This window comes from Mustela putorius, unplaced genomic scaffold (genome assembly GCF_011764305.1).
Source record: "Mustela putorius furo isolate JIRA1106 unplaced genomic scaffold, ASM1176430v1.1 tig00003962_pilon_pilon_pilon, whole genome shotgun sequence".
Lineage (NCBI taxonomy): Eukaryota > Metazoa > Chordata > Mammalia > Carnivora > Mustelidae > Mustela > Mustela putorius.
Window position 1 is genome coordinate 1911358 of NW_025422106.1, and position 19607 is coordinate 1930964.

The window sequence follows — 19607 nt, forward strand, 5'->3', positions numbered from 1 at the left end:
GGGATAGGACTGGATCCCAGGACTCTGGGATCGTGACCTGAGCTGAAGGCAAACACGTAATTGTCTGATGCCCCTACCCGCCCCTAAATAAAATCTTGGAACAAAACTGGAGTAACCCCTGGTGAGCCCAGCTGGGAACAGCCACAGGTCTCTGCTGCTTCTGGCTATTGAAGAGGACTGACACAGTCACAAAGGTCAATGTGGTTTCTGATTTAAGAAGGGCATCGTCCCACCTGTCACTCTGTCTGCTGACTCCAAGCACTCCAACATGAAACTCCCCAGGTAACATCATGCACAGACCAAGTGGCCCACTCAGAATTCCCAAATTAACATCAGCCTGACTGACAGGAAGTCATAAGGGCCAAATTCTACAACATAGAGATTCTCCCTTCACGAGCATCACTTCCCTTTTTTTCAAGGGGCCCTAAGGTCTAAATCAGGAGCGAGGACAGCAAGATGCTTATTCTTTGCCATAGATGATAATCCTGGTGTCACACATATCAAAGACACCCTGAGAGTTCATTCAGTTCAACCCTTTGCCAATTCATGACCGCCCCTCCCCCATTCTCATGACAGTTGGCTACCCCTGGCCTATACCTCATCGGATCAAGTCCCTTCCCATCTCAGGGCCTTTATACTCACTGGACCCCCTTACCCAGAACGCTCTGCCTTGATATTCAGATGATCAGCTGAGATCTGAATAGCTCAGCTGAAATGACATCTCCTCACAGGGGCCTACCCTGATCACCCAAACTTGACCACCACTATCCCACCACTAATCACTAAACTCCACCAGGTTTTATTCCTGGTAACATAGATGGTCAACTGCCATTAGCCTATTCACTTCTTTATATGCTCCCTGTCTGTCTCTCCTCATGAAAACGGCAGCTCCGCGAGGTCAGGGCCATAGACCACCTCGCCCAGCACGCTCTTCCCGGTCCACACTGGGACTTAACGAGTACACAGAGCTGAAGGCAGAGCCCCGTAGGGAGTTCACTAAGGCCTGTGGAAACCCACTCCGATTCTGGACCTGTCTGGTAAAACAGTTCTTCTGAAGTGGGACTGAAGTCGAACTCCTTAACACCCTACATCCATCATGGCCCCTGTCCTACCCCCAGAGCCACACAGGGTAAGTCTAACCATCCCTGCTTCACACTTCTTTCAGCTAGCAAGCCCCTCTCACCCTGAAACGTCTCGGCTCCGTGTTAGTCATTTACTCCTCACCTGCTGAAGCTGGGAGCGCTGCCCCCCAACCCCCGCGCCAAGCCCACCTCTGACTGTGCTGCTGGGGAGGGGTCCTCTTGAAGCACAACACCCACAGAGGGGCTCTAACTAGTGGGTCCTGATTCCTCCACAAAGGCATGTGTCAGTGCGTCCCTAGCTCCTTCCTACCTTCCCATCCTAACTGCAGCCAAGCTGCCAAACAGAGAAAACCCCCAGCCATCAGAACATTTGGATGTTTTAGGAGTCGCTTCCGAGGGGATACAACTTGCATGTAATCGAAGATATGACAAGACGTACACCGAGTCCAGGATGCTCTAAGTTAAAGCTCTGCAGTGTCCCAGAGTTAGGATTTCTTGATCTCTCTTCTTTCATTCTTTCTCGCCTTGTTAATCTTTGTTACCCAGCTCGAGCTTTCCCCCACGTAGAATAGAATCAGGGACTTCTAGAACTCAGAGGGGAGGCACGCAGCTGGGTTCACCTTAGCCACAGCCCAGAAAAACCCATGGGGGCACAGACGCCAGTCATCACACTCTCCAGTTACGAAGAGAGCAGAGAGTGTAGGGAGATGAAGATTCCCTTCATCCTCAGACCGTCTCCCTGTGGGTTTCTCCCCGAGTTTGTCTCGTGTGGGAGACAGCGCTGGGGAACAAAGAAGGCTGGAGAGGAAGCAGACGTAGTCAGTGCGCAAGGAGGACAGCCTACATGAAGAGCAGATAGGGTCACCGCCCGGCGGTGAGAATGTAAGATCTCGCAGGTAACCCAAAGCACCAAACTCACGACTCACTGGCAATTTTGTTCCCTACTCACCTCTACCTTTCAGTGCCTCCAAGAAGGCAGTTTAAAAGACTAATTACAATTGATCTGCACAAACCAGTATTCCAAGATATTTTATGGGGAAATTAATGAGTAGAATTCAGTTAAAGTAGTGACGGGAGAAGAGCCTCTTAGATAAATGGATCCCTTAGCTAATTCACTTAATCTTTTTGATCGTTTATTCTTCAGTGGTCCAGGTGGAACCCTCACTCGAAAAGCGAGCTTGTTTTCCTCACCCTCACATTCCAAACCACTGGACCTCGGGAGTTCTCACTGAAGTGCATTCCTGTTGCGATGAAAGGCACGTCTGCGTTCTCTTTGACGACATTATCCTTCCCTTTGGTTTCCTCTTTTCCATGTCATTTGTGCAACAGCAGGTAGATAAAGTATGAGAGAAGGCTGCACACTTAGCTACATTTCTGCGTCCTCCTCCTTGTTTATATTTGGTGGTTAGCTTGCACATTGCTTGGCAAATACATTTTAAGCCCCTCGTGTCTATCTGCTCTTCTCCCATTTGGTGTCTGTGCCTCCTGGGGGACCCCCATTATCAGACTTCGTGACTCTCTGGGCAGATGCCTGGATCAGGAGTACACGCATGGGGTGTGGGGGAGGGAGGTGAGTGCATGACAGTAACCGTCCAGGAAGAGACTCTGCTAGACAGTGAGGCAGTGAGCTCATACCCTTGGTGGCGATCAGCAGGGGGCCCCTCGCTACGTGGAGGGTTCGACCTCTTGCTTCTGTTTGGAAATGAGCTGCGCTTCCTTTAGAGACAGGTACACCTCTTCCTGAGGATCATAGTAGTAGAACTTTCGGATATAAGAGATCAGAGGTCTACGAAAAACAAAAGAGGAATACACGTGAAGTGTTATTTGCAAAGGCCTTAAGCAAAAGATCCCCTTTGTTCAAGCCCTCCTTCTTCTTCAACCCCTATATGCCTGGGAACACACAAAAAACCCTCAGCTGACCTAAGAAACTTGCCACATTCTCACTTGTTAAATTTCTGTCTCCCTCCCTCTTACCACCTCCATTCCACTCTTCGTAGACTGCAGAAGGGAGTCTCACACACACACACCTTCCTCCCTTCGAGCTGCCATGTGACACTTCTAGAGTTAGGTGCTAAGACACACGAGAAGTGAAAGGAGGATGCCTGTGCCATCAGCGGGCAGGCCTCACTCACATTTCTAACGACACCTCCATCCCTGCCCCGACCCGCAAGAGCCCGCTGTACTTAGGCAGTGGGAGATCCGGGATGTGATCTATCCGGACGAGCTGTCGGATTCGGAATCTGCAAAGGTGCTGGAGGGATTTGACATTGCTGAATCTAGACACAGGGTAGAGCAGCTGGACTGGAGTTGGTGGTAGTCCTTCAAGAATGAAAACCAAGACATATTCAGAAGGAACAACGCTGCTAACTACAATTTGCTTATGAAGCGAATCCAGGGAAGGGAAAATAGGCTTCCTTATAGTTCTCATGTGCGTTCTGTAGGGTGCAAAAGCTCCTTCCACAAAGAACTGATTTCCATTTGCTGAAACATTACCACTGTATTTCACTCAGGGGACTCAATCCTCCTCTGCCAAGGGCCTCCCTAGCATTACTCTTCACAGCTGAGAGTCTTGCTCTTCAGAACAGCCCAGTGAAAACCGCCAAGCTAAAGACTTTACTTGGATCCACGTGGCCAATCCCAGGCCTGAGGCTCTCCGTGAAGAGCAGGAATCAACACACCCCTGCTAGAAAGGGGGGGATACTTCAATGGCACATCTAAAAGCATCCTGAAGGGGAGAACTCAGAAACGCTTCTCAGAGGGGTCCCCAGCCAATTCCAGCTAAGAGGCTGGTAAGCAGAAGGCAATGGCTGGGATCAAGGCTACAAGCCCGTCACTCCTGCCATTTACTTCAAACCCCATTGGCCTCCTCCCGCCCCTTGTGCTCCAGAAATTTTAGGCTGGATCCAGGAACAGGGGAAAAAAAAAAGATGATGCTTTTAAAAGAAAACCAATGATGGTAGCTCGGGGAAGCTGGAATTAGTACCACTCAGTGCCAAAGTGCCCGCTGCCTGATGCCAACCAGGCCCGACGGGAGCCCCACCCCCTGCTTTCATCAGCATCAGCAGGCTCGGTGCTGCAAAATTCCAGCCCCACCCAGGGGTCAGTGCCACAGAATGGAGACATCCACAATGGCAGGGACACTGAAACTGGTCCAGGGGAACAAAGAATATTCTAGTTTCACTAAACAAAGGGGCTACAGAAGGTAAATAAGCAAACTGCTCTCAGAAAGAATCTGAGCTGCAAAATCTCTGAAAGAATTCTCTTCTCGGCCGCTGTCCTATCAAAAGAAATTCTGAGGACACAACTTGTTGGAAAATAACATATCTACCGTTTCAGGAGTTTAATTTCAAACATTTTAAAATTTTGTTTGAAGGGATGAGAAGAAAAAAAATTAAAGCTTGCTGATTGTCTCCCAGAGCCTTTGCATGGTCACTGATAACAGACTTTCTAAAAAAGAAGAAAGTCAAAATATGTATTACACTGTTACTAAGTAAGTAGGATTGACTTTAACACATTTAAGTCATTCAGTCTTCAGAATTATACTTTGAGGCAGGTATCACAATTATCCCCATTTCACATATGAAGAAACTGAGGCCTACTGGGCTCAAAGACCTTTATTGTGGCACAGAACCCACAAAGCCGGCCTGCCATGAGCATCTGCTCTGTCTGAGAAAGAGCTGAGCCCAAAGAACCTCAAAGGAGGGTTCCTCAGGCGTCTCCCCAGAGCATCTGCCCTTCTGCTCTCGGACGAGGGCACTGTCCAGGACAGCCCTAGCACTTTGATTCATGACCAGCCTCTCTCAGGCCTCTCCTTGCTCCTATCCCTTCAATTCTGGGGCTTATCCTTTGAAGCACTGTAGCCCTCTTGCACCCTCATGAATGGTCCTCTCTGCTCACATACACACACACATACATCATACATGGATTTCTCTCTTGAATATATTTAAACTCAAGTGGTTTTAAAATGGTATTGGGTTCAAAGGCCTCTGAATTTACCCTCTCTCTCCTATGTTTAAAAAATATTCTTGGGGCGCCTGGGTGGCTCAGTGGGTTAAGCCTCTGCCTTCGGCTCAGGTCATGATCTCAGGGTCCTGGGATCGAGCCCTGCATCGGGCTCTCTGCTCAGCAGGGAGCCTGCTTCCCTTCCTCTCTCTGCCTTCCTCTCTGTCTACTTGTGATCTATGTCTGTCAAATAAATAAATAAAATCTTAAAAATATATATATTCTTTAGTAAATTAAACTTGAGTAATTAAACTATGGCAAACAGAAAGCTTTTGGGGGGCGGGTTGTAATAATGCTAAATTCAAATGATGTTTCAAAAACAAAGGTAATTTACGTATCTAATTATTTATTCCCAAAGACACAGTACTATCAGACCTGTGCTTAAAGAGATCAGGATAATAAGTAGCATAAAATTATCTGATAGTTTGCCTACTTGAATTTTAATGACCATAAATACTTGCCTATTTAATTGTGTTATTTTTAGCCTTAGGTTCACAAATAGCAATTTGAAACCTGTTAATTCTCTGATATTCCCTGGGGTCAGCCTGACCACTTCCTGTTTGCCCCAAAGACAGCAAACAGCTGGAGCTCTCACATCCAGAGCATGTTAGCGGAAGAGGTTAGAAATGGAAATAAATGTGAGACGCACACCAGGACAGCAGAAAGGGAAAGGGTGAGGTGGACTGTGACCACCAGGAACCTTCCTCTGGTCCTTCACACCAGGGTTCCTGGGCACCAATCCAGTTTCTGGCCACTTCTCTGTTTTTTCTCCCCCCAACAAACACCAGGTTGGGGGTGACAAATCTCTTCCCAAGTCTGAGCATTCCCACACACAGGTCATTCTGCCAAACCAAACTGTTCCCTGAAGACCAGAATTTTCCAGGCCAAAATGTCAATAGTGCAGAATTAAGAAACCCTGGGACACAGGGAATACCTGTCACTGAACAAATAATTATAAGATTAATGATGGTTACGAAAGAGACCAATTTCCTTAATGTTGTGCAATTCAAAGTGCGATGAAAAAACAAAAGGTATTGGGGTGCCTGGCTGGCTCGGATTAGCATGCAACTCCTAATCTCAGGGTTGTGAGTTTGAACCCCATGTTGAATGTAGAGCATACTTAAAAATAAAATCTTAGGGTGCCTGGGTGGCTCAGTGGGTTGAGCCTCTGTCTTCAGCTCAGGTCATGATCTTAGGTTCCTGCAATCGAGCCCTGCATTGGGCTCTCTGCTCGGCAGGGAGCCTGCTTCCCCCTCTCTGCCTGCTGCTCTGTCTGCTTGTGATCTCTCTCTCTGTCGAATAAATAAAATAAAACATAAAATAAAATGAAAGCTTAAAAAAAAGTTTTTTCTCTTTATGCACTTCACAGATGATGGAGGTCCTCCTAACTAAGAGAGATCAACTCACTTTTGAGTTTTGGCTCAAACAGCATCAAGGGTTCTGTGCTAATCCAATCACAGTCTCTTTTTGAGACTGCTGCCTGGTGGACCAGACTGAGATGCAGACAGTGACCTCAGTTTTGTTACGACCATGCTCCTCTATTAAAAAGCGGAAACCAAGATTAGGTGCCATCATTTTTATTTTTACTAAGGGTCCCCTCCCTTGATGCCACTTACTCCATTTATTTCAATTCATTTCCTTCCTTCTGCTTCTGATTTGCCACCATCCAGAACTTTTCTATTAGTCCTAGTTTTATGATTCCCATGATCCCTGGCATCCCTTTAACACCAGCTTGCAGGCCCTGTTAATGTACCCCACCCTAGTGCTGAGCTGAAAGAAAACCTGACTTTGAACCCTGGCTCTGCAATTCACTGCACCTCAGTTGCTGCTGTTGCTGTTGTTGGTGTGTGTGTGTTTTAAGCAGGTTTCAGGCCCAGCATGGAGCCCAATGTGAGACTTGAACTCACAACCCTGAGATCAAGATCTGAGCTGAGATCAAGAGAAGGACATTTAACCGACTGAGCCACCCTGGTGCCCCACTGAACCTCAGGGTTTTTTTGGTTTTTTTTTCTTTTGTTTTTTTTTAAAGATATTCTTTATTTATCTGACACAGAGAGAGAGAGAGGTCACAAGTAGGCAGAGAGGCAGGCGGAGAGGAGGAAGAAGCAAGCTCCCTGCTGAGCAGAGAGCCCGATGCAGGGCTCAATCTCAGGACCCCGGGATCACGACCTGAGCCGAAGGCAGAGGCTTTAACCCACTGAGCCACCCAGGTGTCCCTGTACCTCAGTTCTTAATCTGTATCAAAAAGAAAGAAAGAAAGAAAGGAAGAAAAGAGAAGAGAGACTGTAATACTCCTTTAAAGGGGGCGCCTGGGTGGCTCAGTGGGTTAAGCCACTGCCTTCGGCTCAGGTCATGATCTCAGAGTCCTGGGATCGAGTCCCACATCGGGCTCCCTGCTCAGCAGAGAGCCTGCTTCCCTCTCTCTCTCTTTGCCTGCCTCTCCATCTACTTGTGATTTCTCTCTGTCAAATAAATAAATAAATAAAATCTTTAAAAAAAAAAAAAAAAAAAAATACTCCTTTAAAGGATTTTGTAAGGGTTAAACGAAATAACACCTACCCTTTTAGACATTGGGTTATCATCACCCCAAAGTCTCAACAAACAGGCTCCTTTTAGAATCTACTGACTGGTGCAGGCTGAGAACGCTCAACCCAAATGCTAATCACTACCTCTTCTTCACGCCAAGTCCCTCACAGAATCAACCTCCCAGAATGCCTAGACTTCTACGACAAGCAAAGGAGGACAGCAAACAATGGTAAAGGAGAATACTGGCTTTGCTTTTGCCTCAAACCTTCAAAGAGAGGTCACTTACGGTCTGGGAGCAAATACGAACTCTGCTTTGCCTTCTCAGCTTGATTACAGTTTTAAGTGCAAATAGATATCCTCTCTGGAGCATTCCTCACAGGTCCTCAAAAGACATCCTCCACTAATAAACACACTGCTGACTTCCTTATGCAGTCTCCACAAATCTACTCAAACTCAGATTTCAATTTGCTTGCTATTAGTTTTCCCTGGTAACAGACTGGCAGCAGATAAAGCACAGGCTTTGGAGTCAGTTGAGCCTGGGTTTGAACTCTGACTTGAGCCCCGATAGGCTAAGTGACCTCCCATTGGAGCCTTTCAGCCTCAGTTTCTTCACTGGCAAATGAAAATAGTCTTACCTATCAACAGACCAATCTATTAGCTAACTTTGGGTTGTTGTAAGAAATGCGACCTGTAGTACCTGACAAAGTAACTGGCACAGGATACACAGTCAATAAATAGTAGCAACTGCTACAATTTCGAGCCCTTACCAATGTTAAGAATCTTGGTTAAAATTTCTGCAAACAGGGGACATTTGTAGAATGAAATGAGCTACAGCAGAGTGTTTAGGACTCTGCAAAGTCTCTCAAATACTCTATAGGTAGTTACATGCTCCAGATTCCAGAATCCTCTGAGATGATCTCCTGGTTCACCCATAAACAGAGCTGCTTCCCCCAGCCCTTGTCAATCATCCACCACAAACCGCCATGCCTTTTACTGAGTTCTACATGTGGTCTTGCCTTTTTCTTCCTACCTGTCCTCTCTTTGAGGCTATGAGATCTCTAAAGATAGAAATGTGGCTTATTTTTGATACTGAGTTACAGAATAAATGTTTATTAAATAAAAAACCTCCAAAAGCCACAAATTTTAAAAATTACTAGTCAATTCCTGTAAGAAAGGATTCTAATTTTTCCCTTTAACCAAGTCAACTGCACAAGATCCAACTATGTTGACGGCATTGAGGCAAATACAAAATGAAGTGAGAATTAATACAGTTCTCACCCTGTCATGCTTTATTTAAATCACCAAGATTATAAAACGCATTCCTGTAACCTGGCTCAATTCTGTTACTGATGTTCTGCCTGGGGCTCCCCTGGAACTTCTTTTTAGAGCAATTTCTTGGCACACAGTTTGTTTAAGAATCTTAATTTGATTCACTGGGAATGCATGAAGTTCTCATTTTAAGTTCTGTTTGTATCTTACAAATCCCTCAATTAATATGCTTGTCATTTTGCTTTTCCCCAGCCTTAGAAAAGCAGACAAACTCCTCCAAACCACCCCTTCTCTCCGCTCCATAGAGATGATACAGACAGCTCCCTACTTCGTGGGCAGAAAGGCTACATAACACACCAGTAAGGACAAGGGATGGGAACTGCCCAATGCTCCCAAATGGAGAGATGTCTTTATATTTGCCCTGGCAGAGATAAAAGACACAAGAACTACTTAGTCTTTAATAACAAGTTTCGTATGAACAGACAAAATCCACAGCAGATGGCCACTGAATTCAGCCTCTCTGCCACTCACCGTGGCCTTTCTAGTGAATACTCTTTTACCTGCCCTGTTCCCGTAGAAACAGCCTGAGCAAGTTCTTGCCTCTCTGCTTCACATGGAAGCGTGAGATGCCTAGATCAGGGACAGGGGACACCTCTGAATGATAAATATTCACAGGTTAAATATTCACAATGTTTCTCATCAGTGTGGTCTGAGAAGCAGATTCCTTCTCAGTACGTCAAAGGATTAATGCTCAGGAGCAGGGACTTAACCACTGGACTCCAGGAAGAGCGGCTGCCATAAGAGCCAGGAAAAATGACTTCAAGGAAGTATGGCTCTTTCCGGGAGGCAGGGGGACACATGTTGATACTATACTGCATCATGCCCAAGGAAACTACGTAATGTAACTCTAGCCTCACCTGGAACCCTGGATCTCAAGAAATAGAGGAACTTCCCATTCTTGGAGTGCATGATGGCTCTCTTGATGAACTCCACCACCGACTGACAACGATCCTCAAACTTGGGGTGACACCACAGACTGAAAGTTCCTGCCATGGAAAATTAGGGAGAGATAAAGATGTAAAAACTTACTTTTAAAGCATCTGGGAAGCTCACTTGAACATTTTAACAATTTGCAATTCTGGGAGGGTCATTTGTGGGCAAGCAGTCAGACAGAGGTCCCTGAAGCTGCCTTGTTCCCCTATGTTCCACAATGAATGGAAAAAAAGAAATCGAAATTGTCTTTAATAAAACATTAGTATAAACACTAATCCTTAAATCACAGACCATTAAAAAAGACTGCCACAGAAAAAGCCGATTGAAATGCCATCCCCTCAGGAAGGTCTGTGCTCAAGCATTCATAGAACAGTCAACCAAGAAAGGAAGAGTAGTTTTGCAAGTCTCACTCATTCATGTGTTAGGCACAAAACACCGAATTCTAGTCTTTTCTTCTTTAACTTCCAAAGCCACCCCCGCCCCTGGTATGTTGCAAAGATCCCACCCCAAACCCAAAAGCAAAAGGGAATATAAACTCCCGTGACTAAAAACAAACCAAAAACTCAAGCACTAAGTGCAAAGGAATCACCTACAAAAGGGACGGAATCCAAGAGAACTACAGTTCTGAGTCTCTCTAGCTACTCTTACAGTATCACTTAAAAAGATGAAGACAAATGCTCCATTGCAACTGCCAACTTAAAGACCCACAGGCTCCCATTAAAAATTCCATTTATTCAAGGAAGAAAAGCCCCTTTGAACAAAAAGTAACTGGAGCACCATGTGAAGGTTCTCTCCTTACTGGCCTCTCGCCTATCAGGGACCTTAGAGGTCAGGTATTTCCTGTCTCATGGCCAAGCCATTCATCATTTTCATATACTTATAAAAATACTTCATTCTGAAATGCTTTACTTTGCAGGGTGTTTTTCTGCTGGTTTGATTTTGGCCTTTGGAAATAGCAGGAGAGCAGGCAACAGCCATCTAACTAATTCTCAGGTCTATGGACTGATGGGCCTCTCTTCGTGCACCTTTAAGGCAAGGGTGGGGATGGAGGAAGCCATGGACAGAGCTATGCTGGCCTAACATGCCACTTCCTGCCTCACATGAGAAGCAAACCAAATAAATACAGCACAACACGGCTGAGAGAGAAGACACAGCGGGGGCCAAGAAGAGCCTGCAAGAGCAGCTAACACAGCTCTTTTGAGGCTGATCCCTGAAACTCCCCTAAGTTCTCTCCACTTTTCAAGTTTGTGACACAGGGAGTTATTCGGACAAAGGATGTAGGAACCAGCCCGGCCACTGCTGACCACCTGAGTTTCTGGCCCACGTCAAACACAGAATGCCACGATGTAAAGTCAATCCAGACAACAGGGTTGAACAAATCAGCTTCTAGAGGTGACCGCAGCATTCAGCACCAGCTGAGCACAGAGGAGGAGACAGGAAGGCAGATAGTCTAAAGCATGTTGATCCCACAAAGTCTCTGAGTTTTGATGGCTATTTCCTAAGAGACCACACAGGTGACCTGAAGAAATTATCACCATGCCGTCTGGGAGGAGGAGCTAATGTGACTCTCAGGCAAAGAAATTCACTACAGGATGGTCACAGGGTAAACACTAAATTCTCCTCTCTGGGTATAGGATTATAATAGAAGTCTCTCTTGACGTCAAGTCTAATTATGTTTTCTTTATTAGCTATAGCTACAGCAATTACCTACATAGAGGTGAAAGTTGAAGTGACATCATTCGTTAAGTCTAACTATGAACAGAGGCTGGGAGAATTTGTGGAATGGTCCTAGGTTATTTCTTCCTTCTATCGAGAGAGTTCTATGGGCTTTGCTCTGTTTAACAATCTTGTTCAGGCTCTCCTCTTTTGGAGAGAAATGCTGAAAGTATTTTTCAAGAGAACCATCACCTTCCTCCCTACCCCTTCCAACAATCCTTCTAGGGCTGAAACCAGTACCCATAACAACATTCAATGGAGCATGATGAGATTTTTCTCCCAAACCGTAGTTCCACTTCCATAAAACCTTCCCACACAAAGGCCAAACAGCAGGAGTAGTGACCAGCAAAGGGGGAAGAAGGCTCTCCACAAACGGCAGCACGGCAAACAGCAGCACCTCTTACCTCTGTAGTGCTCCATTCTTGTGTGGTGGGTGATACCCTGTGACCGGAAACTGAGGCTCAGGATGTAGCGAGGGTCAGAGCTGTCTCGTACCAGGAAAGAGCCGTCTGGCTTCCCTTTCAGCTTCATCTCTGCATCTTCCCAGTTCATTGGTCCCCAGTACCAACCACACTATCAAAGACAAGAAGTGGTCAAGTACTTCACAGCATGGAGGAAACGGGTACATTTTCAGCACAATCTATTTTACTGCAGGAGAATCCCCACCCTCCCACCACTTCCAAAACATTTCACTAGATAAGGGCCGCTAACAGTGTCTTAACCATTATCCACCAAGAGCAGACTCATTCTTTTAGCCCTCCAAAGTAACGAAGCCTACAATCCCATTACCAAGGCCTACAAGGAAAAGAAGAGGGAACTGGGTCAGTTAATCTGTCAAAGTCAGCTTCCCCTATGTAAACAGTTCTCCACGACCGTTCTTCACCACATTCAAATGTTTTTCTCCATGATTCGATTTTCCAACGTCCCTTATGGAATTGATCATCGCAGCACACTGCTTTGGCACTGTAAATATAGAGGCAAGAGAACTACTCTTCCTCTAAAAATAAGAAAAGGGGAGCCCAGGACAGAAGAGGGAGAGTGGGAGAGGAGGCCAGCCGCCAGTCTCCAGGCACCGCCTACCTTCTCCAACTCTCGAAGGCTGGCGGCAAAGCTGCTTGAGTCGGGCCGGTAGAGGGGACACTGGAGATGCTGGGGGGGCTGGCTGTGCAGGGATTCAGCGGCTCGGATGGGAGCCATCCGGGGAAACGCATCTGCCGGGCGAGAGAGGGGCAGTTACTTGTTCACCCTCCCAGCTCCCAACCACAAGCAGACCCTCCCTACCCCCAAACAGAGATGCTAACTGAAGAGGGGCAAGGCATCAGAAGCTAAGCTGGAAAGGGTGGAAGCCAAAGCAGTGGGAAGGAGCTGGATGGACTGTAACAAAAAGCTTTGTGGGCTCGTGTAAGCTGTGAAGGATGGGTGGGGGCGTCTGACCCCAAGAGCGGGGTGGGGGAGCTGCTCACTAACCTGACTAAGGTGACTACGTCAGGGGCTTCACCAGCCTAGAGCGATTCCAGCTTCTCCCACCTCGAGGTGAAGCGCCGGTAAAGCAGCCTTGGAAATAGTGACTCGCTTACTTGCCCAGGAAGGGGAACGATTTTACCAGGCAAGTAGGAAAGAATGCCGATTTCATTCATTTTACTCCTTGGGTACTGGAGACTGGCAAAGCAGGTGTGGGCTACTAAATGCTGGTACTTATTTACAAGGCTGCAGTAAATACGGAAAGCTTAGAAACACCAGAGAACCTTGAATACTTTAAACGTTCTCACCATTTGGAAATTAAGGCTGTCTCCTAAATGGTATCTACTCAGAGACTGCAAAGCAGTCTCAGCAGCAAAGAGGTGAAAAATTCAATAGTCTTTTATCCCTAACAAAAGTCAGATTCACCTCCACAGGGAAAATGGGTTAGAAAAACCAGTTCTTGGCCTCAATTCCAAGGAGTTCTGGCCCAGCCAAGGGGATAAGATTTAAGTGTTCTCGTAAATCCGATTATTTCCATAAATAGACCTCTCCCATCCATCAACAGTCTATCACTTTGTACTCCCAACTTTTACAAGGCTTGCCTCTATACTAAGCTAACCTGGGGCATGGGGTGGAGGAGGCGGAGGTAGGGGGAAAGACTGCAGGGAAGACCCCATCGGAGCCACAAGGACAGATGTAGGCAGCGTCCCACTGATATCATCTAGAAGAGAGAACAGAAGCAAGAGGTTCAGAAATATGAGCACCGGTGAGTGAGGGGAAGCAGAGGCGAGGGAGAAGGATCATCAGGCTGCCCTCTGGATCGAGATGGCCTGACCTTCCCCCTGTCTTTCTGCACAGAGGGCAACAAGCATCTTAATCTGGTATCCTTTGTTGAAAGCAGAAATGTAAGGATGTTCCGAAAGCAGTCTACTAGCTGTAGATTCAGGGCTGATCAACAGATGGACAGTAAATGTTACAGCATGCAGGTAAGAGACCCATTTAACTGCTTAGGGAGATGACAAGGGTGCTGAGAAAGGGACAGGGAATAATTGGGTCATTATTAGAAACCCAGGAGCATGTTGGCTCCTGGAAAAGAACAACAGGTCCATATAGCTCATCCCCTCCCACTAGGGCAAGCAGCAGAGAGGGGCAGAGACTATACCTAGGAGGCTGAGGCTTCTTCTCGGAGGAGGAGGGGGAGTTGGAGGGTGTGGAGAGGTCAGGCCCCGCTGAGAGATGTCCACGTCCACAAGCGACACAGTTTCACCTGAGGGATTCACGGACCAAGCACGTTACGGAAGCACCTTGCCCACAGCTGAGGCCAAAAGCAGAGGAAAGCGAAGGGCAAGCAAGGGAAGCAAGAGGTTCCCCTGGCTCTCAAAAACCTCAAATCTTAATGCTTCCCAGAGCTGGAGTCACCCCCAAACACCTGGGAAAGTCAGTTTTTAATTCTATCATTTCTTGGTCCTGTAAAAGGTCAAAGATTCTTTAGGATAGAAACACAGGATTGACAGTGGAAAGGCCAACTAATTGTGGTTGTGCCGCTCACTATGTAACCTTCACAAGAGATCTTTATTCAAATGGAACCCACACCATGTATGTTTACAGACAGGTGTACCAATTTCTGCCTTAGGGAGGAAGGTAAGCAGCTTGCAAGTCCAAATGGACATGGAAAGTAAGTGCCAGAAAAATATAAGAACTGCACGGTAACCTGAATGCAGATAAAGGTCTCAAGGTGGGCCTCAACTTCTTCCCAAATGGCTTTCTACATCTAGATTTTCCAGAATATTCCCTCACAAGAGAAGCAACCATTTTGCATATCAACTAATTCCTAAGAGCTGAGACTACGAAGGCCAAAGATGCATTTACAATCCTACTAATGAACCACTTCCACAGTCAGCCAAATCAGGTAAGCTCCAGAGGAACCTGATGGGGGATGGCACATAGTTTCTTCTATTTACAGGCTATCATGCAGTTCCGTTCTCTGCCTTACACCCTCCATCTTGCCATCCAAGCCCATCTACCCTCTCTCTACTTCAGTCACCAGAGGGTAAAGGGTATTTTATAACAAAGGTTGACAGACAAGTTTTGGTAGGTCTGACCCACAGGGAGAAGACTCTCAAGATTTCTCTAATTTGGCCCTTAAAGTGTTATTTCCATCAACTTTTTCTCATTCAGGAGGCTGAATTAACCCCTCGGCTAGAATTTTATTATTTCCCAGTTAAGAAAATGAGGTAACCAATATCTCTAAAAGGCCAAGAGTTGGGCTTTCAGAATCTAATAACACAGTTTTTTACAAAGGTCTGGAGCACTAATTAAGGTAAGCAGAAAAGTTCTGCAAGGGGCACACTGGCTGGCATAGACAGTAGAGCAGGTGGCTCTTGATCTCAGGGTCATGAGTGAGAGCCCCATAGGGCATAGAGCCTAAGGAAAGAAAAAGAAACAAACAAGCAACAAAAGAGAGAGGGGGGGGGGGAGGCAGGGAAGAAGGGAGCAACAGAGAAAAAGAAAAAAAAAGCTCTGCTAAAAGTCATCAGCAGCTCTGGGAAGCTGGACCCAGACTCATCACATAGCTTAGTAACTGAGAGCCTAGCAGCCCAGAGCAACGCCATGAGCCCAGACAAGTGCGTTTCCTGAAGGGTCTGGACAATAGGTATAGCACTTATTTTTTTTTTCCCGAAGATTTCATTCATTCATTTGACAGACAGATCACAAGCGGGCAGAGAGGCAGGCAGAGAGAGGAGGAAGCAGGGTCCATGCTGAGCAGAGAACCCAACATGAGGCTCGATCCCAGGATCCTGGGATCATGACCTGAGCTGAAGGCAGAGGCCTTAATGCACTCAGCCACCCAGGCGCCCCTATAGCACTTATTTTTTAAGATTTTATTTATTTATTTATTTGCAAAAGAAAGCATGAATGGGAGTAGGGGCAGAAGAAGGAGCAGCAGCAGACTCCCAGCTGCACAGGGAGCTCAATGTAGGGCTTAAACTCAGGACCCTGAGATCATGACATGAGCTGAAGGCAGAAGTTTAACCGACTAAGCCAGCCAGGCACCCCTAGGTACAGCACTCAAATAAAGCATGTAATTACAAAAGAAAAAAAAAAAAAAAGATGTAATTCAAAAGAGCGAAGGCTGTCTGAAACAGGAACATCAAACCCGAAAGTACAAATGTGGGTGAGCGTTCCTTACTTTAGAGGAAACAATGATTAACAAGAAAGACATGCTGCCACAGGACAGAATTCTTTAATTCTGGACGTTGGGTAAGAACAGAGGCCTCCCTCTCCACCTGTGCCTATTACAGACACCAGCTCAGTTGTTCGGACACCTCATGGCAGTCCATGTGGTAATGGGGGTCCCACAAGCCCGCTGAACGTCTTCTGGACATGTCCATTCCTAACTCATAATCCTTCCAATCATCTTTTCGAGGGACACAATCTCCAAAGGAGTTTGAAGTTCAGATTTTTTGGCTGGGCCACAAACAATGAGGAGTACTCCGTGCCTGAGACGAGAGGCACTGTGCTAGAGACCTCCTCTGGCACTTACTCAAGCAGGAGCTCCATACAGGACTGACATAAGGAAAAGGCTCCCTATCTGAACAAGCTCCCCATTAAGGAGAAGGCAGTACATTCTACCGCTTTCCCTACTTGAGCAACTGTGTTCCCTCCTGCAAGAGGAAAGACTTAAATTAGACACAATGAAGAACTCCAACAGCTGCAAGAACCCCTGGCCCACAAATGGGTAAGCCAAGAGTTCACGTAATACCCTTTGCCCAGAGTCTTTAAAAATAGACCAGATGATCACGGATCATGTTGATTAGATCATCCACGAACTCCCCTGGAAGCAGGAACAGGAACTGCATGACTTCTAGAGAGTCATTTACGCACTGCTAGCCTATAAATTTGTAATTCCTACTTTTAATTTATATCGTTAACCCTGAACGGAGCACTGCATACCTGCCATGCACCTAATTACCAGCAAGCAGTCTCTACCTCCAACTATAAAGCCTCCAAAGTCAAGAACACATTCCACACCATAAAAATAGCCTCTCCCCAACCCCAGTGGACATGGAATGAAGGAAGTGACTGCAGGCCCGCTGGAAGCTTGCTCTGTGGAGCATCTGTAAGCGCCCCCTGACAGGTCTTAGAGCACTCCCGCTTTCAGAGGTCAGAAGAAAAAGAGAGCTGTCACCCTTACCTGTGAACAGGGGGCTGAAGGAGACTGGAGAAAAGGCACTTTGAGTTCTTGTCAACCTGGGTTTCCTAGGGGGTGAGAGAGCACACAGAGAATGTGAGGGAGGAGAGGGGATGAGCACATTTGCGTTTAAGTCACTACGACACTCAAGTCTAGATGCACTGAAAAACCAAACAAATCCCAGTCACTGTCAACAACACGTCTGTAACAAAGCCTAAAACATAAAGGGGGAGAATGAAATAATTCAGGCAATTTCTTAAATAAATTTTGCTCTGAAGTTCAGCCTACAAAGCAATGAGAAATCCCTTTAGATCTCTTGACATCCAGCATAATGGAAGAGAAAAACACCTTGAGTGGGAATTAGCAAGTCCATTTCTAGAGGAAGGTAGACAGATGCAAGGCTGATTTTCATAAGGGAGTCAAGACAATGGCTCTTGACCTGAGCAGGTGCCATTTTGGAGCAAACGCTTTCCCTATGGCCCTGCCCCAAGGTGCAGAAGGTCCCAAAGGGAACGAGGGAATAGATTTGGACTTGAGAATGGCACAAGAAGCACAGGCAATGTTAAACCACTAAGATCCCCGCTTTCTATACAAATGCCCCCGAGCCATAGGGCAAAACGATCAGCTTAGTTCGGGGGCTCCCTCAGGTTAAGGGCTCTCTGCCTGGGTCCCAAAGAAAATGGCCCTTCTCCTCTCTGAGTGGCCAGTCACACAGCTCTCCCCATGGCTTCTTGATGCTGCTCCAGGGAGCCAGCTGGAAAACCCAGATCTCCCGTGAAAAGATACACCACAGGTAACTTTACTTTGTACCAATTGCAACTGGCTTTTCAGTGAGAAATGAACAAAATCCAAAAGACTCTGACAAAGACTTTCTGGCCAGAAATGTGCTAAGTTCAAAAACCTTACCTCAGGATGACTGAATTGACTACAAGGTAAAGAATTTGCAGAAGTGATAAAAATATGCTATATCTGGACTATGGCAGAGCTTATATGACTGTACAGGCTTGCCAATATTAATAGAGCTAGACACCTAAAAAAGGCGGGGAGGGGGAATTTTAGGTGGTCATAAACTATGCCGCAACAAACCAGACTTACAAAAAAGAAAAGAAAAAAACCCCACGAATTGAGTGCCTGACTCTAGGTCTTATACCTGGCTCAACTTCCAAAATTACTCTCACCCAAGGACCAAATAAAACTTCAAATGCACCAACAGAGAAGCTGCATAGAAAATCCGAAATGAAACCCTATTTAAATTATTTGACTTTGGAAGATCTTTACACATTTGTTTTAACACAGATGTCTAAGCTTCTCAAGACTCCCTCCAAACAAAATTTCAAAACCATATTGCGAAGACCTTACTCAGAAACGGCCAAGATGCTGGGTTCCTACCTCACGCTCCCTCTGCAACTTCTTCCACGCTGAGACTTCTCATCTAACGATGGCGCCGCCTATGCCTGCCCCACCCGAGGCGCACACAGGAGAGACATGGCTGTGTCAAAACAAGACACAACCACGGAGTCCTCTGTTTATGTAAGTTGCCTGTGACAGTCTGCAGCTTAGTTCCAATGCTCTAGAGGGCTGGGATGGAAAGTTAATTCTGCTGGACATGAACTTTAAGACTGAAGGGCTTCCAAGCTGAGTTTTATTTGATAACTTGTGGGTACAACATGAAACCCAGTAAGCAGAAACCCAAAGCACTGGCCTCTCAAAGGGTTCACACCTCAGCCACTTGGCCGTTTGCCTCTTTTCAAAGGAAGCTGCATTACTCTGCCATCTGCCCATGCTGGGGACGAGTCTCTTCAGTGCCAAGCACTGAAGAACGGCAGTACCCAAATGCACACATCTTGCGGGGGCCTTCTCACTGTGGCTCATCTTCTCCCCCACCCCCGGCATTTTGCAGAAGAAAATCATAGTTTCTAGGATCTGGAGAAAGAAATACATCAGAATCTGAACATGGGCAGAGCCATTTGAGAGCCCTAGGATGGCTTTTTCTGGAAAATAAGGGGGCCTTGGGGCAGGAAGCTTGAAGAGGTAGAAGGTCTAGGGGGCTGATAGGCTAATAATAAAAACAAGTGCTTCCTTCCCTCTTCGGGTAGACGCTAACTAAAAATCCTAAGCAGTTTCTGTCTCAAGGATCCTGAGAGCATTCTAATGGCAGTCATTCTTGAAAAGACCAATCCAGACAACTATAAAAAACAAAGCAAGGGAACAATTAACATAAAATTGAGGATGGTGGTTACGTGGGGGAGGGAAGAGATGTAATCAGGAAGCAACACACAGGGGTCTTCAAAGCTACTGATAATATTCTATTTGCTAAGCTTAGTGGTGGGTACCCAAGTATGCAATTCATTATTATTATAGTACAT

General features: G+C 46.3%; 1 protein-coding gene across 3 annotated transcripts in view; it reads right to left on the bottom strand.

Annotated features, from left to right (window-relative positions):
* The window catches only part of SOCS7 (suppressor of cytokine signaling 7), a 31856-nt gene that overhangs the window by 6777 nt on the left and 5472 nt on the right, over window positions 1-19607 (bottom strand). The window contains exons 2-9 of one of the 3 annotated variants that reach the window (XM_004764889.3): window positions 17245-17309; window positions 14212-14316; window positions 13669-13770; window positions 12669-12799; window positions 11993-12161; window positions 9797-9925; window positions 3266-3401; window positions 2718-2868 (exon numbers count right to left, since the gene is read on the bottom strand). In XM_004764889.3, the coding sequence (XP_004764946.3) occupies window positions 2748-2868; window positions 3266-3401; window positions 9797-9925; window positions 11993-12161; window positions 12669-12799; window positions 13669-13770; window positions 14212-14316; window positions 17245-17309 (958 nt within the window). In that variant the 3' untranslated portion in view covers window positions 2718-2747. The remainder of the gene's footprint in view (window positions 1-2717; window positions 2869-3265; window positions 3402-9796; window positions 9926-11992; window positions 12162-12668; window positions 12800-13668; window positions 13771-14211; window positions 14317-17244; window positions 17310-19607) is intronic. The other 2 variants (XM_045069940.1, XM_045069941.1) reach the window with 2 other exon arrangements.